This window comes from Thyridium curvatum (genome assembly GCF_004353045.1).
Source record: "Thyridium curvatum strain D216 chromosome Unknown NODE_13_length_580902_cov_83.771903, whole genome shotgun sequence".
Lineage (NCBI taxonomy): Eukaryota > Fungi > Ascomycota > Sordariomycetes > Thyridiales > Thyridiaceae > Thyridium > Thyridium curvatum.
In genome coordinates, this window is record NW_022156768.1 from 257,872 (window position 1) to 281,955 (window position 24,084).

Genomic DNA, 24,084 nt, shown 5'->3' on the forward strand with positions numbered 1-24,084 from the left:
CTCAACAGAAGCACAGCAGACTAACCATCTTGATCCCGGCAGAGAAGGGAATGGAGGCTGTTCCAAGAGACGAGACTGCGCGATATCAGGTCCGGGTACCTGCACACAGGGCTGGGAACTGCCAGGCCTACCTAGGTAACTAACTACAGGGAGCTTCCAGAGCTATCGTCTGAAAAGGGGGGCTGAGGGGAAACATGCGGACCCCGCCCTAGCAGGCCTTAAATGCTGCACTAGGCTCTGTTAGGGCGCGCACTCAAGGGAGGACCCTGCTGGCTCCTGCTGTAGACTGGACTGTGCATCTCACTCAGTGGCATGTGATTGCAATTCTGACATAACTAGCACTAACCAACTAGCACAAGAGTCCCAATGCATCAGAACGTGCATAACTTTTAGCTCAAGTACCTAGCTTATGAGACGCTGTCATCTCATCGACCTCACAAGGCTCGTCAACCACTACCATCTCTGCAAGGCTCGCCAATCAAAATTGCCCAATCGTATATCACAATAATGGCACAGCATTGACAGAGATACGCAGCTCCTCTGAGAAGATACTCGTGACAACGTACGCTCTGCAATAGAGCTAGATCGGATCGGCGCGAGCTTGCGAGGGATGGCCATGAACATGGGCCGTGTCAGGTGAAGCTATTTAGCCTCGTCTAACGTAACCCAGGCTTGCTGCACGTCCACACAACACGTCGCAGCCATGGCTCTACCCGTCCTGCCCAGCCCGGACAACTTCCTCGGCGTGGCTCTCGTTATCAACAGATCCCGCGATGGGCCTCGCTTCGTCTTCCACTACCCGCCTCACGTCCTGCCCGTGCAGGACCACCCCGCCAAGCAGGACGGCGATGATGACCTGGAGGACGACGACGACATATTCGCCGACAGGCGCACGTCCCGCTCGGCCATGGATGTGACCGGCGCCTCGGGCATGCCCAACCTCGCCGACCTGGCCCAGTGGAACCAGGACGACCACTTCATCACCGAGGGCGGCTCGCAGCTCGTGCCCTGGGAGTATGTCGCCGGCTTCCCGACCAAGGACCTGGAGAACATCCTCACCCCGGCCAGGGCGTACCACAAGACCCTCTTCCAGATCTCCCTGGACCCCATCTACTGCGTCTCTTACCCCATCCACGTGCCGGAGAACGGCATATGGAAGAAGAGATCCAAGAAGAAGGAGAAGAAACAGCGGGAGAAGCAAAAGGCAAAGGAGTCCAAGGAGTCCAAGAGGGAGGATGTCGTGGACGGCGGAGAGCCAAAATCTGCCGATGCCGATGCCAACCCTCAAGATGAAGAGACCACAAAGGCCGATGAGGTCGACGACGTCGACGTCAAGGACATGGCCAAGTCTGCCACCGAAGAGGAGGACAAGGTCAGCTCCATGAACATGTTCAACCTCGTCTTCATCCTCAACCCCAGAAAGCACGAGGCCAAGGAGCTCGTCGACACGATGTACACCCACATCATCAAAAAGGTCAACAAGGCCTACAAGTACTGCCAGCAGAGAAGCGACTTTGTCTGGAAAGAGTCTAAGCGGATCCTAACACTGAAGGATAAGGCCCGAGAAGACAGTATGTATTCCTTGCATCCTACCTTACCATGCCTTCTACAGTAAGTGGGCGGTATGACTGACACAGTGCCCTAGAACGGAGGATGTCTTCGTTGTGGAATGAGATCCTCGCGACTTCGTCGCTGGCAGCTTCGATGCAGGACATCTACGAGGCCATATCTCAGAACAAGATTGCCGCCTTGCAACTGGAGACACCCGAAGGCACTGTCACTCCTTCAGTGCAAATCCCGGTTCCCTTTCACATTGCAGATCTCCCTCAGCTAGGGGAGGAGGACGGCCAGCGCGGCCTCTGGATCACGACTGCAAACTCCTTCACGAGCGAAGACACCGTCGACGAGCCAGGCTTCCTCGACAAGAACTTCGCTCTGCTCCTGATGTACGACGAAAAGAAGATCGTCTCCGAGCTCCAGTCTGACCAAGACGATTTCACCACCTCGAGGATGATCGAGTTTGTCAAGCACAGCAAACCAAACATGTCGTGAGTCCTACCTAGATACATTCCCTACCGATGCACCGACCCGACGAAAGTTGCCTCGCTGACATCACACACCCCCCTTCCCCCACCCCAAGGTTCCACCAAGTCGCCCAGCAGACGAGCAACGTCCTCACCCTCGGCGAGGTCCGCAAGTACGCGCAGCACTTCATCTTCTGGCGGCGGGCCATCGCCATCCCGCCCCTGCACGCCCGCGACATCTACATCCTCTCGCCCAACTGCGACATGGCCCAGCTGCCCCGGGCCGCGGTCGAGTGGGGCCGCGCCTTCCCCTTCGCCCCGACCCTGCCCCAGTTCCTCTCGGACCTGTCCGTCGCCCCGCGCCAGTACAAGTTCTTCTGCCCGGCCAAGAGCTACCGGCCCGACTACCTGCGCATGCTGGCCTGGCTCGTGCGCGGCGGCTGGGTCACGCAGCTGTGCACGTTTGCCTACGTCGTCGTCTGGCCCGAGATCATCTATGAAGTTGGGTACGCCCTCGAGGCCGAGGAGCTGGCCAAGGCCAAGAGGGTGCAGCTCGAGCGGGAGCGGCAGGAGGAGGAGGAGGAGGAGGCGGAAGAAGAGCACGACGATGAGGACGACGACCACCGCCGGCGTAGCAGTGGCCGGCGGCACAACAACAGCGAGGAGGAGGACAACGCGGACGGCGACAGCAGCGCGGGAGGAGGAGGAGAAGCACAAGAAGACCTCCGCTCCTCGACCGCGACCATCAAGTCCCGCCCCCGCGGGCCGAGCGACCTCTCCGACTCCGCCGCCGAACCACACCTTCCTCCCCTCGCCACCCCATCCCCGCTCTCCCCGTCCGCCTCCCAGGTCTCCCTCCTCTCGCCCACGTCCCCCTCCTCCTCCTCCCTCAGGTCCCCGGCCGCAAGCACCTCCAACCTCTCCACGACCTCCTCGTCCCTGGCGCACCTCGCCGCCAGCGCCGCCAGCGCCTCCCTATCCGCAGAGCATCCTTCCGCCAAGCAGCCGCAGCCGCAGCCCACGCCCGCCCAGGCGGCCGCCGAGAAGGCCCGCCGCGCCCGCATCGCCGACAAGGCCGCCCGCGAGCTCGCCGAGCGCGCCACCGCCCACGCCCGCAAGCAGCCGCCCCTCGCGACCGCGCACCCGGCCGTCAACGCCGCCGCCCACCTCGCCGGCCTGCAGCCGCACCTCATCCTCGACGCCAAGAAGGCCACCGGCATGGACAGCCTGTACCTCAGCGCCATAGGGCGGCGGCTGCGCAACCGGGGCGAGCTCCTGGCGGCGGCGGCTGCACAGGCACAGGCACAGGCGCAGGCTGCGGCGCAGGCGCAGGCTGCTGGCGGTGAAGGTGGAGGTGGAGGTGGAGGTGGGAGTGCGAACGGAGCTCCTGCTGCTGGTGCTCAGCATGCGGCGGCGACAGCGACGTCCTCCACCACGAAAGAGTGGGACGAGAGGGTGGCCAAGGCGTGGCCCGTGTTCTGCAAGTACTTCAACGGCCGGTCCGCGCTCGAGAGGGTCGCGCTGCAGGAGGACATGAAGAGGAAGGAGGCGTGGAACCTGCTCATGGCCATGAGCGAGTACCTGCTGTGTGTGAGGCACTGGTGAAAATGAAATAAAGGACAAGAAAGTGTAACATAGTGAGTGTTATTTGGGGAGGGTCTATCATTCACCCTGTTTGATATCACATAGTTTCCTAGTTCGGGGTATACAAGCAAGCCAAAAAAAAAAAAAAGGAAAGGTGTTAACAATCATTCGGGTGCCCAGGGCCCCAAAAACACAAGACTCACGCACGACGGTAGCAATCATGATCAGATTTGTATGTCAATTGAGTGGGATTAAATAGATATACGGGAAGTGGGCTGTCAAAATCCCCCTCCAGCTACCCCCTCCGAGTAGATAAAAGCCCAGCTAGCAGGAGCATCAAGTAGTATAAAGGGGTAGTAGCAGTAGCAGGAAACAATCAAACGAAGCAGTAATAGCCCGTAACCCAGGTCCTCCGACATGAAGAAAAGCAGGAACCAGATGGATGCCCCTGCATACCCCTCTCCCACTTCCCCAAAAGGGAAAAACAAAACAACAAGTATCGAATGGCAAAAGCAGAACCAGACAGATCCCATCCTTTAAAGGAAAACAACAGGAACCAATCCACAGGTATCATCGATGAGGCAAAGCACAAGAAGAGCAAACACGTATGAAGTGACAAAACAGTCCACTGTATAACCAGATAACCAGATACGAAAACCACGAACGACCGGTGACAAGATGGGCGAGCTCAGGTGGGTGAAACAATGTTCATGGAAGAAGCCACTGTCTTGTATCCGTAACCCGAGCCTTCCGTGATGCGCCCCATAACATGATGAATGTCCAAAAAAAAAAAATGAAAAGCAGACAAGCTTCACGAAAAACACTCCTCGTAAATGCAAATGGTGTAATACCTGGATCTTGGCCACCCCCTCACACAGAACAAAGAGAATACATGCCCGATGGCCCAAAAGCTGAGAAATTCCAAGAAAGTCATACCGAAAAGTGCTGAACAAGAGACTGGTGGTTCAACCATCGCGAGGACGGGACCGAGAGGGAACGCTGGCCGAGCTCAAACCCTGATGCGACCGAAAAAAGTGAACGAGGCGTGCAAAGTGTAACGACGAGGAGATCACTGAAGATCCAGCATGTACTCGTCCTCCTCTTTGAAGTCGAGCTGGCCTCCGTCATCATCGTAGTCCAGGTACTGGTCATTGTCGACGAACTCGCCGGACGCCACGCCGTTGCCTTCGAGACTGAGCGATGGCACGGCCTCGTTCGAGTTGCCCCCGCTCAGCGATTCGCCTCGGATATCAGTGTAATGTGGAACCCTGAGTCCCGTCCCGGCAGAACGCGAGTAGGTGAAGCGGTTCTTGTCGCCGTCTTCCTCGGCCCGGGCCATGGCGTCGAAAAGCTCAGATGTCATCCTCTTCTCGTCCTCGGTAGTCTCGAATGGGACGGTGCCGCCGTAATCGTTGACAATGACGTTGACAAGCTCTTCTTGGCGCTGCAATGCCAGGTTCAGCATCCACATCAGATCGCGCGTCCAGCTGACAGATCCGTTCAGGATGTCTCCCTTGTTGGGGCCCTTGTCCTTGTCCTCGACCGGCAGGCCTGTAGTGATGTTCCCAGTGGCACCGCTAGTAGCTCGTCTTGCGCCGGGACCTGCGAGCCCTGAAGTTGCTTGTGAAGGGCTGGAAATACCAGAAAGGGTCGGAGAGAGGGGAGTCCCGCTGGTAATGAGCTTCTTGATCTTCTCGTCCTCCAATCTGTGAATCGGTACCAATTTGCTGAGGTCCTGGATGCGCTCGTTGATGTTGTCTCGTCTCCGGCGCTCGACAAGGTTGTGCGACTCTCGGCGCCGTTTCCTCTTGGCTTCTTGAGTGGAGGACATCTGCGCACCGAGTTTCGCTGGCATAGAGGTGCCACCGCGCAGCATCTCGTTGATCTGGGCGCTGTGCATGGTTTGTTGCATGGGCGAGGAGAAGCCAGAGCCGGGGAAGGACGAGAGGCTCTTGGGCGTGCCTACCCACTGTCCGGAGTGGGACTTCTCGTGGTGCGATCCGTTTGTTGTTCGTATCGGCTGTGCGCCATAGGACTCGGAAGAGCTCATGTTGAGCGAGGCCATCGGTGTCGTCTTGGGCGTCAACGGATTGGCATTGTTGGAAGGCTTGCGTTGCATTGCCTGGGCGACCCGCGCCCTGGCCTTGAGGAAGTTGGGGTCCGTTCCATCGTTGTTGTATTCGGCGTTGCCTAGTGGTGATGCTCCGTAGGACCCCGGCGATTGCAGAGAGCTGCCAAAGGCCTGCGGGTGTTGTATCTGGCGGTACTGCCCGAAGCTGTGAACGAAGGGGCTCTGGATCGGGTCTCCGTCGGGTGTGTTGGAGTAACCGTTGATTTGTTGGTCAAGGGGAAGACCGTGGGTGGCGTAGACGCTGGGCGCAAAGCCACTCATGCTCATATCGTTCATTCCTCCGAAGTCCTGGCCGTTGGCCTGCATGCCCGCCTGCTGGTCGGCAGGATTGGTCAAGCCATCGAGCAGTTCGTCATCGCCGAACAGAGCGGAGCCGCTGGAGAAGCCGTTGGTGCCGCCGTTGGAATTGGAGTTGTAGTTGTTCTGGAAAGAGTTGTAGTTTCCTGCTGACATAGCGAGGTCGTTGGGGTTTATGCTTCCACCATTGTGTCCGCCACCCATCTGGTTGAAGCCGTGTTGGGCCATCGTATGTGGTGTTTGTGCGTGGAATGCCCCGCGCAAAGAGGCTTGGGTGGTTCAGTGCGTTCGCAGTGGACTTGGTCACGGGTTGGGTTGTGTATGAGCTGCGAGAAAAGAGATCAAAGTCAGCGTCGGCCATGCAACGTCATCCTCTCGATAAGGGACGGGAATCCCGGGGCGGGCGGGTTTCTAGAAGCGAGGCTGAGCAAGCGACGGAAACACGAGGTGGCGAGGACAGGGCAATCCGTCCCGCACCATGGGTTGCGACGACTCATTCAGGCTTCCCGACCAGGCCGACCAGCCCGGCCAGAGGGTAAGAAAAGTGGGACTGTGTGCAGTACAGTGCACTCACTGTAGCGGACAAACCAGAGCGACAACAGGTAGGCAGGGAGGAGAGAGAGAGTCTCAGAATACGTACCTGTTTCGCGCAAAAGGAAAAGAGCAAAGGAGGTGAAGTTGGCTGTGAAATTGTCGCCGAGGAGATCAAAGGGCCATGAGGCGGACGAAAGCAACAAGGGTCAACAGTATTGGCGGGCGGCGCGCTGGGCTGGCTGAAAGCAGCGGAATCGGACTGGGACTCGACTCGGTGTGACTCGAGAGGGTTGAGCAGTCGGGGCGACGAGGTCGGTCGTGATACAGGTAGATAACTACTCGGCGACAGCTAGTGCACGTCTGTTGCTCACCGAGCTGAGGGCGGCTTTGGGGCTGTCAGTGGGAGAAGGGGTTGTCGAGTTTGACGACAAGTTGCGACTTGCGATGCGAAGTTGGGCGGGCGGTGACTCGAGCACCCTTTGAATTGTGTGCGGAGCAGGTAGCAGAGGGAGGGCAAATAGCGGAGGCGTGTTAGTGGGCTGGACTGCTGCACTGGGATGGGCCAGGGACCAAGAAAAGCGCTGTGGGTGGTACCCTTTCCAGGTACTACTGTGACTGCAGGCTAGCGCTAAGCCACCTTCGGTAAGCCGGGCGAGTTAGTGGTGCATCTTCCCCAAGATAAAAAGAAACGAAGGGGGAGAGACGGTGAGCGAGGAGCTAGAATCGTGGAGCATCGACTCCGCGCGTCTGCGTGTTGGGTGTTGGACTGGCTTGCACGAGCAGGGGACCAAAGAAAATAAATCAATAAGAAAAAGAAGAAACGAAGAAGAAAAAAGGGCGCAAGAGGCCACAAAGACGACAACAAAGCCAACTCGCGATAAAGCTAGGCAGGCTAAGGACAGAAAAACAGCTTTACGTACCACGTCACTACGATTGTTAGGAATAGGATTCAGTACGCCAAGCGAGGAGAGAGATCCCCTCGGCCTCGGGAGCCACCAAGTTCCTGACACTATGGTCTTTGATCGATCCACTGGTCGTGCACGGAGGCAGGTTTGACAGCAACACAGGTGTCGGAATCTTTTGGTGTGTCTTGGCCGGCTTGGCCTTGCCGTGTCGCACAGTGTGCTATGTGCCAGACACCCTCTCGTAGCGCGTGGTAAGAAGCTTCCCTCTGAGCGGCGAGCGATCTTTGGAATGGAATGGGCAGAGACACTCTGCGTCGTCGCGCGAAAGGCGGTCAATGAGCTAGGATCCAGCCAACACGATGGATTGAAGGCCGGGTGTGTGCTGCTGCCTGTCCTCCAAGCTTGCGTCCGTGCAAGAGTCAGTGATGCGCTTATTAGTTTCCCGTTTGGGGGCAAAGTCGGTCCACTAATGACGGGGTCTGATTGATGGACGGATGATGCCGATTTTACAGGAGCGATCACCTCGGACGCTACCCTGAAAATCGACAACAGGGTCTTTGCTCTTTGCAGGGAATATATATCTCGGACGTTTGCTGAGCGTTTTGTTTGAGGGATGGGGGAAAAAAAACAAAGGTGGGCTGCGTGCGTGAAGGAAGGATGAAGGCCAGAGTATTTGAGGAGAAGCAAATAGGCTGAGGCTGAGTAGATGTGCAGAATTAGTATGAAAGTGCCCGGGCCAGGGATAAGAGGCAGGAAGTGGTGGACGGACAGCGCTGACTGCCCTCAACGAAAGATGTGGATGACAAGAGGTGGTGCATAGATCAAGACAAGGGTGTGTGAGTGGAGGGAGAGGCAAAGGCAGCGCCGTGCTAGTGCGGTGAGCCTCGTCTGCCTCTTCTGGTTGGCGGTGTAGAAGGCATCAATCCTCACAAAGTGATTGCTGACAAGCCACAGCGTCTCAAATCGGACTGGAGCGGCTTGCTACCGAACATTGGGAGGGGTGGAGGGCGCGGAGGGGTCAAGAGATGGGAGAGAGAGAGAGAGCTAACAAGCAGCAAATATGAGGAGAACTAGAGAATTGGATCATGTACCTTGGCGCTCTGCGAGGACGGACTCTGCTCTGATTGCTACACCGTCTTGGGAAGATCGGTTGCAACGGTGATATTGGTTGGCTGCAAGTCGCCAGACTTTCAGCGCCTTCTCGGTCGCTTGTGGTTGGGATTAGCCTCTTCCGGGCCTGGGCTGTTGTACGATCAGCTGCGTCCTCTCTGCGAACAGGAACTGTATTGGTCGACTATTTGACCAGCCGAGACGATGCGACAGGGGATGGGACTGCTGTGTCCCTTTGAAGCTTGAACTGATTTGGTTCCCGGTACGCACCTCTTTTCTCTTGTCGGAGAGCTTTGGATTGGATTCGATTCTTATTCTACTTCTCCAGAGGACGAGGACTCGGTTGTCCCCACAGCGTGTTCCTATCGCCAGGATTCCCGACTTGGAACCTGGACGAAATCCCCGGTCTTGATCCTTGCCTGATGCCAGTAAGCAATCAACTCGGTTTTCCCAGCTGGGCAGTTGGACTGTCGCTGAGCAATCGCCAGCAAAGGACCTACTTTATCTTGGATTGTCTGTATATTAGTGTCCGCCCACTGCGTCGAGCCAGCGATGCGACCAGTCACAATCGGTGGCCGGTGGGGTTGGCTCTCGAGGTGCGAAAGTGCGGGCAGAGTTGGAGAAGCTGCCTGTGTGGATACGCGATGCAGGCCAAGAAGAGGAGCTTGCCTTTCCGTCCGTGTCTTTCACAGTCCACACACACACACGCGCGCACACACACCCCTCCCTCGTTATATAAGCAGGCGGCGGCGTTAAGCCCTTTGCGCAATATGTCGCAGCGACCGAACGGGGTGCCGCTCTGCCGTTTCCTTGCTGCTGCTGGCCACCACCAGTCAAACCAGTCGTCTAATCAGGATGCGAGCTCGCCTCCCCCGTTTCCGCTGCGGGCGGGAACTCGCGACGGCTCAGGACTGGTTCTGCGGAGTAGACTGCTTCTCCACGGACACCTCGGCTTGCGCGGCTGAGCCTCTGGGGTGCTGGTCTCGATGGTGCTATTTTGGGATATATCTCGATATTGGCGATATTGTTCTTGTTCTCGACCTTTCGACATCCGATGAATGCAAACTCTGGAGGGAAGGCGATTGTTTATCTTGATCTCCGTCACTGGACTGCGGATCTCGAACCACTCTGTCTGGTCAAGACGTGCTGCGTCGTCTGGTCCTTGTCGGATTCAGGCCGGTTGCCACGCTCGATCCGGTGAGTTGCAGTAGTTGGTGTGATGTGAGACGCCCAAAGATGGATTCGGATACAGGAAGATGGAAGCTTGCGGCACGACCGAGTAAACTCTTATCAGCACTGCAAAGCGGCTGTGTATTTCTGCTGCACATCCAGGACAAGCCTCGTCGGAGGCGGAGATGGGAAATGGCCACACTTATAAACCAGCTCGCCCGTCGGCCAAAAATATGTATTCAGTCATCTAGAGGTCATCTACGGCAGCTTGCGGGCTCAACACGGGTGTCAGAAGACACTGTCTAGGTCAAAGGGTGTGCTGCCAGGAGAGACAAGGTCTGTCGCGACTTGCTCCGCCGTTTGCACCCCAGACGCCGTGCAAGGCCGCCAAAAACTGTCGAGATGTATGCGTAGCCACCACGGGCTATCACGGAAGGCAAGGTAGCAGTAGTAGTCTCTCTTCCTCTTGTCTGCTAAGGGAGGGAGGGCATCATGAGGGAGCCTACCGTATCAGCGTGACTCCCTAAGCAGCCAATGTGAGACACCATGGCACCCACACATTGACCCAAGCACACACACACAGAGACGTACACACACATAACGTACACAGGTACCTTGGTAGAGCTTGTTCTCGACAATGTAACTGTGCCATAGCACCCTGCTCCAGAGAATACATCACTCGGCAGTAATCCAATATCAACAAGGACATATGACATGCCTGCTCCCATCAATGCGGCCATTCCATCAGTCAGCAAAACTTGCGATATGTGACCAAGAGGACAGGGAGTCCTGTTCGAAACCTGGAAGAAAGTGGCGGGTAAGATGGACAGCTGGGCAGGATAAGTGAGTCTTCTCGTAGGTACCTCGAGATTCACAGAGAAGACATCGAGAAAACGGGCCAGAGACTGGCGTCCTGGGCAGGTATCCCCATCTCTGCCTACTACTCACCGAGCGGCGCGCTACTCACGAAACAAGGATGGAAGGATAACCATCTGGGCAGCGATCCGACGCCAAAGAAAAGAGAGACTGGGGGTGGGGAAGATGGCAATCTTGAAATCCACATTCCGCAGCTGCTTTGCCACATCCTGTGGGAGAGCAGGGAGATCCTCGTATCAGATCCCGGCCGGTTCGTGATTTCGTGTCTGAGATGCACCCGGCTTTCGACGGGGCAGTTCAATCGATCTGGCGTCATGGCGGAAAAACACGCAGGTGGGCTGGCAGACCTCCCGCAAGGGCCGGCCGTGCAATGACGGCGATGATGTCGGGATAAGGATGGTGATGAGGGCAAGTCCTCTGCCTCGAGGTGGGTTTCGGTGCATGGCAATTGGAGGCCGCATCCCTGTCTTCCCGTGCGATCATCATGCACGGTGCTCCCTTGGTCCAACCATGTGCCCGGATCAACCTCGAGACCCAGTAAATCCGATCGGCCCTCGCCGTTGCGCTTGCTGCCATTTCAAAGCGAGACTCGTCGACTGCCGCGCGACCTGCAGCCCAGCGTCGGATTCCCAAGGCGACATTGAATCCCTGACTGAACCCACCACCCCCCAGGCCAGGAAGACCTGCTCCGTACTAAACCTCCTCCACCTTTTTCTCTGCCTTGCCGGATCCGTGTCCAGAGGCCACCATTCGCACACACCTACCCCGACTGCTTCCCCCTTCGAGTTGCGGAACGCGCGGTCGAAACAGGCTGCTAGCCATTGTCACATCGAGGCCTACGTTGTCTCGCCACCCAGTCTCTCCGTGATCTCGAGACTCATTAAGGCGACTGGCTGTCCAGCTGCCATCTCCCGGCTATCGAAACCCAAAAGTTTCACCGTCTCGCCGCGACAAGCCCCAGCATCCTTGGCCCCTTGGACACCGTCCTGTACGTTAGTGATAAGGATGAACCGCCCGAAGCAGGGTCCCTCTCCATGCCTTCGAGGAACTAATGTCACGTCTAGGCGCTCTACTTGTCCAGCGGATGTTGCCTTGACTCCGGGACCTACCACCCTAGCGGCTCGTCCACCCTCCGCACGCCACCCTCCATATATCGACCGTCTGGCCAATAGCACGACCTGGATAGGCCCCAAGCCCACACCCCTCCGCGAGTCGAACAATCACGAGCCGATCCTCAACCTTGATTCTACACCACTGTTTCTGAAGTGTGGTCACTCGGCACACAATTCCTAGACCTGCCTTCGTGTTGTTGTGAAAAGGGTCTCGGCCCTCTGCTACTGGGAAAGCCCCCCCTCGAACCACTGAAAGACGCCCTTGCGCGGAGGAGATTTGGAATACGGCGGAGAAAGGAAAACCACCAAGCATCTCGCGGCTATGGCGTCACAAACATTCCGGGATTCCATCGGCTCCCTGGGCTGGGCGCGCCGCGAACGGGATGCTCCCGTCAACACGTCCCAACAAAGCGGTCTGCTCAGTTCGCTCCAGTCCCTGAACCCCTTTGGCGACCGCGGATATGTCCAGCTGCCCACGACGGAGGGCCAGGGCGCCCCGCTACCGGCGCCCAGCCGGCGCGAGGAGGAAGAAGGCTGGTTTGTTCGTGAGTCAACCTACTACTACTGCCCAGTGCAGCCCTTTCCTCTCTCCTTATCGGGGTCTCAGACGCCGCCCATGTCCCTGCAGCAGATCCGGCTGTGGGACATGTGCCGGCTGCTGTTGGGAGGCCTTGTCTTAGCTCCGCACATGAACATCTTTCTTACTCCACCCCCTTTGTCTTGATATTGGGTTACGGCTCTTCTTTGGGGTGGTTCATGGACTGACGAATCTGGTTTGAGATCAACAGTGAGTAGGTGGGATCGTATGCTAGTCTTTGCCGGCTGCAATCTGGGCGCCCTGGCCTGCTTCGTCGTCTGCTTCTTCCTCTTCCCGGTCCTGTCGCTGCGGCCGCGCAAGTTTGTTATCCTGTAAGTTGCATATTCCCTCCCCACACTTGTCTTTCCCCTATCCAACCCCCGTCGCGCCATACAAGGCCCTCTCTTTTGGTCGTGGTCACCGGTCGGTCGCCTCGCAGGGCGCGCAACACGTTGGGCGGGATCTACGGCGTCTAGTTGGACAGGCATACAAGGCAGCCGTTGGTGTTGTTCCCGGCCCCTGCACGTCCAGCATGTCTTACTGCGGGTACCCGCTCTTGCATGCGGATATCTCGCATGACATCTGGGGCCGACCTCCTGTCAACCCGGTGACGTTGCGGGAATGACCTCAACTGCCATGGGGGGGAGGGCACCTCCTGTCCTAGTCACGATCGTACCTCTCTCCCCGCTGCCGAAGATTGATTGTTGTTGCTGCTTTGCCCCTTATTCTGCCTTCGCCCAAGGGCCAAGGTGGTTTCCCATATTATCGTATTTCGAGCAGACAAGACATGGGATACTGACTCGTTTCCCGATCCGCGGCGCAGATGGACGTTGGGCTCCATGCTCTTCCTCGCGTCTTTCGCGGCTGTGATGGGCCCCATGACCTACGTCCAGCACCTCGCGTCCGGACCGAGGCTGCCCTTTACGGCCGCCTACTTCGGCTCGATCGGCCTGACGCTGTACTTTTCGCTCGGTGTAAGTTCATAATTAAGCCATACTTACTTTTGCGTCCTGGACATAACCCCCCCCATCGCTTGTTGTGTTTGTTTGTCGTTGGTTTGGCTGACATATCTTGGGCAAAAGCTCCAAAGCACGATCCTCACCCTCTTCTCAGCCATCGTCCAGCTGGCCGCGCTGGCGTGGTACCTGGTCAGCTACTTCCCGATGGGGTCGAGCGGCCTGCGCCTGGCGACCAGCTTTGGGGCCCGGAGGGCGGCGGCCTGGATGACGGGCTGATGATGGCGGTTGCGCAGTTGGTCGAGCGAGACTAGATAGGAACGAGGGCAGTCACAACTTGTCACAGGGACACAAGGTACTGGCGGCAGCCCATTGTCATCCATGGCTTTTTGTACAAAAGTCTTTGCTTTATTTCTACTTTCAAAGATAATGGGTCGTAGGGTAATTAATGATGAGCATTTGTATGGATGGAAAGCTCTAGGAGGAAGCGGTATCGCTTCAAAGACCATTACGGGTGTACTTGATGCATCCATGGTCATGCATGCTAGGGTTTGAGAGCAAATGTCGGAGGCTCAGTGCCAAGTCTACGGCCTTGAATATATATATTCCTAGGCAGGTAGGCAACGTCAGGAGAGCTCTCCAATGGCCTCCTGTTCAAACCCTAATGATTTTCAGCTATAGCATGACGGTTCATCCCATCATTTCACTCGGCCAAGATCAGTCCAAGTATTTTCTTCGGCACGGAAACAAATGCCGGGAGCGGGAAGCGGCTCGGGTATCGGAACGACCACGGTAGTTGCGCAGTCACCTATTTATGCTGTTTGAGGGGGTTTGGTAGGTACCTAGGTAGGGTAAAGGAGGGCAGCGTAATGTAGGTAGGGGCGCACAAGTTTTGCTGCGCGTTTCACGGCAACGGCTTACACGTAGGAGGGAAAAGAGGGAGCTGGAGCACTTGGGGAGGTGGTAAGCGATTCTGCTCGATGGCAGGCTGACGTGTTCTCTGTGCGCGTCAAGTGTGTGAGAGGGCTCAAGCTTTCTTGCGTGAGGCAGGCAGACGTGTGTAATGTGCAACGGGGAGACTGTGAGCGATGGAGCCCTCCTTCTTTTGGCTGATGGCTGATAGCTGACGAAGAAAGGACTGGGTTGATTGATGGAAGAAAGGGCCATACTACGATGCCCTTGGATCTTGGATCTTGCGGGCTTGGACAGGCCGGGTTTTTACAAGGTAAACTACGTGTCCGGACTGCTAAACGCCGAAGGTGGGATGAATGGATGGAGGGCAAACTTGAAGCTTGGGGTGATGTGCCAGGCTCAGCTCAATCCATCATGTTGGTCGTGCAGTATTACGATGACCTGTCCATCCAGTCAGCTTGTCATGCACGACCCTTGCCGGCCGGAGGAATCCGCAGGATAGAGCCTCTACTTGTATGGACAGATGCATCTGGCAGGCAGTCGCGTTGCAGAACTGGGGCGGGCGTTATCGATAAAAGTGGTTGATCCCTGAAGTCCGTTTTTCCCTGGTGTATCCACTTGTGGAAGGAGATGATGGAATCTTTCTGGTCCCCAGAATTGGATCAGAAATGGACTGCGGTTCTCCCGGAGCCGTACGATGTGTGGGAACCTAGGTAAAATCAGAGAAATTCCGCCCTTGGCGAGCAGGCCCAGGGTAGCAGAGCAGGCACATCGTTGCCACGGGTCTTGATTGACACACATTCATACCCCGGGCAAGCTCTGGTGGGTACCTGAATGACAATTTCTCGGATGCTCTCTGGATCTTCCTCACTGGTTGTCCCCATTCGGCAGGTCGTCATACTGAATACGGACCAGACAACATCTGACGCTCTTGTCCCCTTGGCTGACCCCCGTCTGGAATATCAGATGCCGCAACACCAAACTCTGGATCCTAGCCGTCGAAAAGAATGTGAAAAGACCCAAGCCAAGACGGTGGCTAAGGAACTGCAACGGCTAGGCTTAGTGTCTTAGTAATAGGATCCTTGGCCGTGGAGAGGATTGACTGGGTTAAATAGCTTTCGAGGTTAATAGCTTGCTCGGGAGGGTCAGGTTCAAAAAAAAAAAAAGAAGCCAGGCCAAGACTAGCTGTGGAAGAGCCAGGCTGGTCCAAGCAATCTCCGGGAAGCTCTGGTTCCCCGGACATCGAGGATCAAATCGCTGAGCCTCAGGTCGAGTCTCCGGGTGCATTGTCTCCGATATATATGACTGTACGCGGCGTGCAGGCTCTGCCCTGGAAGGATGCAATATGTGTCATCCTGTCCAGCGTCACCTTGCTATTTTTAAGCACTGCCCTGGTGCATCCAGAAGTTGAGTTGTGTCCAGATGGCCGGCGGGCTGCCTGGGATGCTAATTAGGTTGCTGTTACCTAACGTGCCCTGCTGAGACGCTGCAACGCCAATGACTGGCCCGGCTAACTCTGCCAGACTTCCCCTCCCCCGCCCGAGACAGAGTTGCGATGTGCATAGGGTGCTCCCGAGCGGTGGTGTTGCATCTTGCCGAGCGCCACGGAGCTCTGAGATCCTATCCTGGCATCGTCTGGTGGAGAGTGTGAATTTGTGTTGGCAGTCCCTGATTCCTCGGCCGTTGATCTCAGTCACGGCTCTCGGGAGGAGAGGGGTCTGGGTCACCCCAAAGGCCACACTGGGACGTTGGGGGTCTTGTAAGGCGCTTTTTGTAGAGATGCCAATGCCCTTCCTTTTTTGAACATTAGGCACAGCCGGCTGCTAGCCGGTGGCACTCTCTGCTCGTGCTTTGACTCAGCGTCATCTCGTGTCAGCCATTGGTCGTATCTGCTTGTTGTATCACTCCTGAGGAATGCTGAATGCCAGCAGCACTGGGCGGTGATGTCGGGTCTGGTGAGTGAGTGAGCAGAGGTCAACTAAAAACAAAGTCCTAAAAGGCGTCTGTCTGCCCAGGCCACTTGAACCACCAGCTGGCAACCCTGAACAGCATCACTACCTTACCTACCTAAATGTCGGCGTGAACACAGGCAAATGTGCCTGCCGAAACCTTTTATAAACTTGCCCATTTTCCGCTAACAAATAACCGATTTATATTCGCGCATCTCCACTGTAGCCGGTGGGTGGTGCTAAAGTGAGGAGCCGCCCAAAATTTACTGTATTCATCCTGGAAACGCCAGTGACCGAAAAAATTTATTCCACACACAGACTCACTCACACACAATTCTACTCCTCACCTTTTCCTTAGGCGAGGATTTCTTTTTTCTCTTCTCGGATCCTGCCCTTGGCCATTGTGCACCTCCTCCCACAAATCCGTCTTCCTCTTCCTGCGACCCCGACCGGCTCTGACTTCTTCCACCTCGTGAAAGAAACCCTAGCACCGGTCCTGTCGTGCGGGAGCCTGTCGTCTTCCTCGTCGCCTGCATAACCAGCTTCCTGCTTCAATCACCGATCCTCTGCACTCTGTGCCGCGGACCACCGGCTTGTTGTTGTTTCTGCTGGCATCTACTGCCCACGTCCAACCCGCGCTACGACCGCTTCACGAAGTCATTGTTGCGATTCTCGAGGGTTCATTCGACTCGTCCAGCACTTTTTTTTTTTTTTCCAACATTCCCTGCCGGACTTGGTTGCGTTTGGTCGAGGTCTCCCCCCCAAAGGTTCACACTGCACCTCTGGCGCGGTCTGCCGCATTAAACACGAAACAGCAACAGTGACATAACGACCGGCTCGCATTCCGCGTAAGCCTCTGTTATTTTATCGCACCATCCTTGCCGATTTCGATCAGTCCTGCGAATCTTTGCCAGCACGATTTCCAGATCCGCCAAATCCTTTGTCGAATCACGATCAGCTCAGCACCATCGGGACATCCCAGGGTTGGGCTTGCAATTCTCGGTCGCCTCTCCAGACAGCGTCTGACTGGAGGAGACGTCGTCTACATCTTTCCGCAGTCGAGGCGTGAGGGTGGTGGTGAGAGCTAGACTCACCCATTCTCGTTGGGCACGTGGCTCGAAAACAGCCCGTCGCATAAACCACACGTCTTGGCTGTAATGGCTTCAGGTGATACTAAGCTACCTACAGACACAATGTCAAATTCGGGAACTTTCTCCTACGCGCAAGCCGCGAGAGGGAAGCCTGCCACGGCCCAGGCCACTCCTCCCCAGGTGTCCAGTCCCGCTCCGCCGTCGACGAGCTCTCTGGGTAAGGATGATGCGGTCTCCACGACCACTACTGCCACAGCGCTCTCCTCGCAGCCAGCTTCGGAGATCATCGAGGACAAGCCCGCCAGCACAGAGTCGGACGCTGCCCCACAGAAGCAGGATGCCGAGGTAGCATCTGTTGGCGAGGCTGCCTCGTCGGCCGCCCCCGCAGCCGACCAGCCCTCGGCCACGGTCTCGCGAGACGACGCCACTTCTACGACCGGCTCTGTGCCTACGAGCAGCGAAAAGCCTGCCAAGACTGCGAGCGCCAACTCGCGTCAGGATTCCAATGACTCAAGGAAGGGTAAAAAGGGCAAGAAGGGCAAGCAGGCGGACAAGGACTCTGAGCAGGACCAGGCTCAACAGAAGGAGGCCGAGAAAGAAGCCGTCAAGATCGCGCTGAAGGAGGCACCAGCACCCACCGTCAATCCCTGGCACAAGCGCATAGAGGCGCAATCTGCACAGGCGAAGTCGGTTGCAGGCCAGGCGCCCAAGGTCGCGGCCGCGGTTACCGAAGGCGCTGCCGCCACCGCTCAGGAAGGCAGCAAGAAGCAAGGCACCGAGTCTGCCGATGCCTCGGCAGCTGTGAAGACCCAGAAACGGGCTGGAGATGCCCCTCGTCCCGGAGAGCAACGGAGAAGCGGTCCTAGAGGGAGCAGATCCGACAAGGACGACAGGACATCTGCCGCACTCCCATCCGTGGAGGACGCCGCTGCCTGGCCGACCCCCGAGACCGCGGCTACCGCCGACGAAGGCAAGCCGAAAGCGACGGTCCAGGAGACCGAGCGTACCGAAAAGGAGAGCCAGGACGACAACGGTCTGGCCAAATCAAAACAGAAGTGGGTCCCCGTACCATTCGTACCAACTGTCGCCTTCCAGACGCCGCTCCCGCAGCGCACAACGAAGCCTCGTGGCGGTGGCCGAGGCGGTCGGGAGGTCAGCTCCAGAGGGGCACAAGGCAGTCCCACCGCCGCTACCGGTGAGAAAGTGAACGCCGCTTCCCCTACGACGACTGCTCCCGCGAAGGCATCTGAAGGCCGGGAGACACAGCGTGAGAGTGCCAGCACTGGTCGAGCTTCATCGCAGGGAGCACCCGCGCCCTCTAAGAGAGCATCTATCGATGGATCGTTCGCTCGGGAGCAGCGAAAGCCTTCAGCAACGACCTCGACGGAGCGGGCTAAGGACCCTGCTACTACAGAAGGATCAGCAGTAAGTCAAGATACATGTCTGATTCTCTCCAGTATCTCAGAACGCTAACATTGTTTCCTAGGTCGCCGGCAAGGCCGAGTCAAGCACGAGAGGTAATTACTATGATGCCCATACGTCCCTGTTCCATAAGACGGAACACACAAGTCCCAGCCAAGAATTGGGCGAAGTCACTGGGTACGGCGCTGACTATTGAAAAGATGCAGGTTTCCAATCTTTCAAGGAACAGGGCCACAGCGGCCGTGAGAGGTCGGATGCCCGCCATGAGCGCGGCGGCCGGGGCGGTTACCGGGGTGGTCGCGGTGGCCACAATGGCCACGCTGCGGCAAGTCACATCAACCAAGCAGGTTTCCCACCTAACGGCCAGCGATATTCGTCCCACGGCGTGTATTCGCCCCAGCAACAGAACCCCTACAGCCCACCGCCAGGCCAGTATGCCTTTAGCGGTCACGGTTCGAGAAACGGCCGCGGCAATGCTAGGTCGCAATCGCTCACAAACGGTCCTTCGTACAGTGGCCGCGCTGCTAACGGCGGCAACAACGCCCAGCGGACTCACTCTCTCCAGACGAGCGAGTTGCCCCAGGAGTACCAGATGCATGGCTACAATGGCTTCTCGCAATTTCCCTCGCCCTTCCAGGATCCTGATCTGATCCACGGCTTGAAGCTGCAGGTCGAGTACTACTTCTCTCTCGACAACCTGTGCAAGGATACCTTCCTTCGCAAGAACATGGACTCGCAAGGCTTTGTGCTGCTGTCCACCGTGGCCAGTTTCCAGCGCATGGCTGCCCTGGCGCCGTCGTTAGACTTTGTGCGCCTGGCTTGTGCTCAGTCCGAAAAGATTGATTACGTTGTGGGTGACGATAATGTCGAGAGGCTTCGATCCCGTGAGAAGTGGGAGATGTTCCTCATGCCCATGGACGAGCGTGATCAAGGAGCTCGAACTGCCGGTCCTGCCCACTTCCAGTGGCGATCTCACGACAGGATACCGCAGGCCCCATATCCCGGCCAGATGATCCCATCTGCCTACCCAGCAGTGTCACCGACCGGATATGGTCAGCACTATGGCCAGAACGGCACCGATCAGATGTACTCATTCTATCCCAATGGCATGCACGCTGAACCTAACGTGAACGGCGGTGCCGTGAATGGCTTCCACTACCCTGGCGAATCGCAGCTGTCCGCCACTGTGGCCGACTTTGCACCCTCCGGCTTTGCCGGCCCGGCGGTCACGCTCGACGACTTTCAGAACTGGCCTGATGAGCAGGTGGACAGCTTCATGGTCAACTTGAGTGACGAGCGGGCCCAGTCAGCTGGCGAAGAGAAGAGCAACCCGGCGGTCGTGAATGGATCCAAGGAGTCCTCCAGGTACTTACGCCCTCCGCCTTCTCTTTTTGATGAAGAACATCCATGACTAATCTTTGTATTCACAGCAATGCCTCGAACGTAGAACAGTCCAAGGAGGCACCTCGGACGAATAGCGTCTCCTACACCAAGCTCCGCTCGAGGGCGCTTGAGCAACGCAAGGCCGCGGCTCCCGGTGAGACCCCGCCTGAGATGAGGGATCTCTATGCTTTCTGGTCGCATGCCTTGACTGAGCACTTCAATGCTCGCATGTACCAGGAGTTCAAGGATTTCGCTCTCGAAGATGGCCGCAAGGAGACGCCCAGCAAGACGGGTCTGAACCGCCTGATGAGCTATTACCACAAGATCCTGAGCCAGGAGCGAAGCTGGGCTGCTGGCAAACCATTCCACGAGTTCTTCACTCCTCATTACGAGGAGGCGAAGCAGGTTGCCCAGTCGATGGGTCTCGTTAACGGCGAGGGACGGAATTAAGGTGCCACCCATCAGTCGCAGGGCGCCGTTCGTCTCCATGGTGTGAATCCAGGAGCTTCTGTGTTCATGACCAGGCACGGCACGTCTTTGACAGTTCGGCTGATTGTGTGTGCCTTGGGTACCTCTTTTCCGACGACCTTGAGAATACCTTCACACTCCTTTGGGACTTTGCAACACTCATCATCACTACCCCTAAAACGGCAGGTTCCGCTTCATGAACCAATCCTTCTTCGACAAAGTATAATACACCATCCACCACAAACCCTTACTGGGGCATCATTAATGACTGGGCGAGCATTCGATCTTTTCTTGGATCTTGCTCGTCGACTTGTCCGACATGGGATCTGAGCTGAGGCATCTTGGCTGGGATCTGTGCTATCTCCCTATCGAGCGAGACCAGTGTTTTGTTGTCGCTGGGCGCCTCATCACGCCCTCACAGCGTTTGTCCAGTACACACGTGGACAGGTACGCTGTGGTGACCTACTTTCCCCCTTTTGTTTCTTTGATACCAGCAGCATCCTTCATGAGAGGACCGGCGATGGAGAGGCAGGAAGGATATGACGCTGGATATGCTGGCATCATGACCGCCTCGTGGCGCACATCATGGGATGGATGTGCAAGGATGGCTCTACTCCCCCTGCGCTCTGGCACAGTTGAAGTGTGGCATATGGCACTTTGGTCCTCTCACAAGCGGCCATCCTACACCGGCAGCAACAAGACTGGGGTGAATCACCCATGACATCACATCGCTGGTCTCTCATCTTCGGTCCTTTTTCTGCTTTGCTGCTTTTGAGATGAAATGGGAGGAACAATATCAAAAAGTTTCTCTTTACATTGTTACCCGGATGAGTTGGCCGTTTTTCATCAGCAAAATCTTTTCTTCTTCTTTTTCATGCATGTCGGCCGGCTGGGAAATTCACAACTTCGTTGCATTCAAAAGGACCAACCAACATCACGGCACAAAAGAGGAGAAGCACCGGGGGTTTTATATTCTTTTTTTTGATGAATTCTTCGTCCTTTTTTTTTTCAATTCTCATTCTAGACCTGGGATGAGTGACAATCAAGGGTCCAAGAATGAGCGACCGTATTCTCCTCTCCTCACCTTCCTTACTTCCATGGACCTACAGCATCGAGGGGAAGATGAAAGAAAAGTCTCGACGGGGAAGGGGGGGGAAAGAAAAAAAGTGTTCTTTGCTGTGCCTATGTGCATGCACCATTTTTGTTTTTTGTTGTTTGTCGTTTGTTTTTTCCACAGGCCAGCGAGAAGAAAAAAGATTTTCCACATTAGGAGGGGAAAAACGGGAGGGGAAACGGGATATCATCCATCAGCAAATCACCCTTTGTACGAATAGAAATTCCCAAAAATTACACAAAGATAAAACTTGGTAATATTGTACATATACACACACACACACTTTCTTGCTGGGACTCGCGTGAATCTGTTCTGTTCTGTTTTTGTACTCTGGGGGGAATGTGGTGAGGCTTTATATGATTTGTGGTATTGGCAGGGTATCAACAGTTTGTTGTTTGGTATCATACGGTCGTCATGTCAGGACATATTACAATCTTCTGTCCTCTGAATCATCGACCACTGGCATACCGGATACTAAGTGAAAGTGGTCTTTTTTTCGAAACACCCCGAGTATAGAGATAGAAAAGGAAAGAATCTCCTCTCAACGCCCGACCATTCTCGGGGATTCCTTCCAGCAACACAACACGCCGATTCAAAAAGAAGGTCGAAAAAAAAATCACAGCAAAAGTTTCCCCATTCAAAATCCAAAAGCCCCTGTCTCTCTCCCCGAAAGAGAGACATTTGTGCCCAACAAGACGAGAAACGAGAAACGAGTGACGGACGGGCGGGCGGACGTGAACCCTCGGCAGCTTCCGCCTATTCCCTTAACCCCCGAGGGAAAGGAAAGGGGGGAACCCAACCAAACCTCTCTCCTTTTTACAACGCCACGGCGAACAGCCCGGCGACGAGGGCGAGGATCCCGCCAAGGAGGGCGGCGCGGCCCGGCGCAGGGGCCGCGGCGCCGGCGTTGGTGCCGGGCGCCGGCGGCGGAGCAGAAGTGCTGGCGAGCGCGCCTGCGTCGGCGGCCAGCACGGCGCTCGGGAACGCCGTGAGGAGGGTGTCGGTGGGCGGCGGCGGGGGCGCGCCGGTGTCTGTTGGCGGCGGAGGAGGCACACCGGTGTCTGTTGGCGGCGGAGGAGGCACACCGGTGTCGGTGGGCGGAGGAGGAGGAACGCCGGTGTCGGTGGGCGGCGGTGGGGGCGCGGGCACGCCGGTGTCGGTGGGCGGCGGCGGAGGCACGGGCACGCCGGTGTCTGGGGGAGGGGGGATGGGAGCGCCTGGGTTGGGAGGAGCCGGGGCGGGGGCCGGCGGAGCCGCAGGCGGAGCAGGAGGAGCAACCGGCGGAGCGGGGGGAGCAGCCGGCGGAGCAGGAGGAGCAGCAGGCGGTCCGGGAGGTGCAGCAGGCGGAGCAGGAGGAGCAGCAGGCGGAGCAGGGGGAGGGGGCGGGACGTCCTGCGGTGCTGCCGTGGCGAGGGCGGCGAGGAGGAAGGGGAGGAGGACGGTGGCGGTATGCATTGTCGATCTGTTGTTGGTTGTTGTGTGTTCTAGCAACGATATCGGCCAAAGAGTATTATATGCGACTGTTCGTCAAGATTTGGTGATACGGCCAAGCTTGGTGTTGGTGTTGCATGTTTGTTGTCTGTAACCGGGACAGATGGAAAAGGGGACTCAGGGGATCTTTATGTGCGATGAAAACGAGCGAGACTGATCTCTAGGACTCGTTCGTCGAGGGAAAGAAAGAGCAATTGCCGAGAGGCTTTGCGAGAGTTGTCTTGCCATGTCCACGCAATCCAATATCAGAGAAAGGCAGTCCGCGGTGGCAAACCAGGGACTAGGGTCGCTGGCAAAGGCTGTGTATAAGATGATTCTGGCAGCGAGCTACCGCGTATCGTGGTCTAAGTTTGGGAGGTGAAACGCACTGAACGGCTTCCTCCAAACAGGTGCTAGGGAAGCATCTTGGCACTTGAGTTTGCTTCGTGGCCCGGAGCTCTATTGGACGACTCGAGTTGATGGAGCGGGGTCGATCTCGATGGATATGGGATGTTGCCGTCTTACAACCTGCAGAACAAGTCACCTGAGGTGTAGCGATCTCTCTAGTCAAAGGAAAATATATAGATCCCTTTGGTGAAGATGTCGCGAGAGCCTGGCCATTAACCGGTAACTGCCGGTTTGGGCAGCAAGGAAGCTCCTTGGAGAATGAAAGGAGGCCGCCCTTCTTCGATATTGCATGTGATATTCCGACCTACTTTTGAGTTGCATAAGGTTCTTGCTCTGATTGCTACTGCAAACCACCTTGCAACAGCGATTTCAAACTGTCTCAAGTACACATATGCAGATAAGGTATGAACTGCTCAGACACCAGACGATAAGCAGGGGTTCAGCTACTTGTAAAGGTGAGCTGGGCCAGAGGACCCTGGAAAAATTACGTCATTGCGGTGCTCGTTACCAGGAACTCAAAATGCTCTTGGGCTGGCAGCTTCTCACTCGGCACTCGGCGCTGAATATCCTGGCGAGCAGGATGGCCGTTGA

The 24,084-nt window shown here is 56.5% G+C and overlaps 5 protein-coding genes across 5 annotated transcripts; 3 read left to right on the plus strand and 2 right to left on the minus strand.

Annotated features, from left to right (window-relative positions):
• Positions 1 to 703: 703 nt before the first annotated feature.
• Positions 704 to 3,629, plus strand: E0L32_003092 (uncharacterized protein; the record flags this gene model as incomplete). The annotated part of the gene is made up of 3 exons (XM_031137355.1): positions 704 to 1,571; positions 1,646 to 2,048; positions 2,099 to 3,629. The coding sequence occupies 3 exons, from the start codon at positions 704 to 706 to the stop codon at positions 3,627 to 3,629; spliced, it is 2,802 nt and encodes a 933-aa protein (XP_030999160.1).
• A 1,048-nt stretch (positions 3,630 to 4,677) lies between these two features.
• On the minus strand, positions 4,678 to 6,264 carry E0L32_003093 (uncharacterized protein; the record flags this gene model as incomplete). Its single annotated transcript, XM_031137356.1, has 1 exon — positions 4,678 to 6,264. One exon carries the CDS (start codon positions 6,262 to 6,264, stop codon positions 4,678 to 4,680), a length of 1,587 nt encoding a protein of 528 aa, XP_030999161.1.
• A 5,801-nt stretch (positions 6,265 to 12,065) lies between these two features.
• E0L32_003094 (uncharacterized protein) lies at positions 12,066 to 13,590 on the plus strand (the record flags this gene model as incomplete). Its single annotated transcript, XM_031137357.1, has 3 exons — positions 12,066 to 12,288; positions 13,214 to 13,294; positions 13,403 to 13,590. 3 exons carry the CDS (start codon positions 12,066 to 12,068, stop codon positions 13,588 to 13,590), a joined length of 492 nt encoding a protein of 163 aa, XP_030999162.1.
• Positions 13,591 to 17,330: 3,740 nt separating this feature from the next.
• E0L32_003095 (uncharacterized protein) lies at positions 17,331 to 20,483 on the plus strand (the record flags this gene model as incomplete). The annotated part of the gene is made up of 4 exons (XM_031137358.1): positions 17,331 to 18,653; positions 18,715 to 18,745; positions 18,851 to 20,015; positions 20,081 to 20,483. 4 exons carry the CDS (start codon positions 17,331 to 17,333, stop codon positions 20,481 to 20,483), a joined length of 2,922 nt encoding a protein of 973 aa, XP_030999163.1.
• A 1,948-nt stretch (positions 20,484 to 22,431) lies between these two features.
• E0L32_003096 (uncharacterized protein) lies at positions 22,432 to 23,070 on the minus strand (the record flags this gene model as incomplete). The annotated part of the gene is made up of 1 exon (XM_031137359.1): positions 22,432 to 23,070. One exon carries the CDS (start codon positions 23,068 to 23,070, stop codon positions 22,432 to 22,434), a length of 639 nt encoding a protein of 212 aa, XP_030999164.1.
• Positions 23,071 to 24,084: the final 1,014 nt, after the last annotated feature.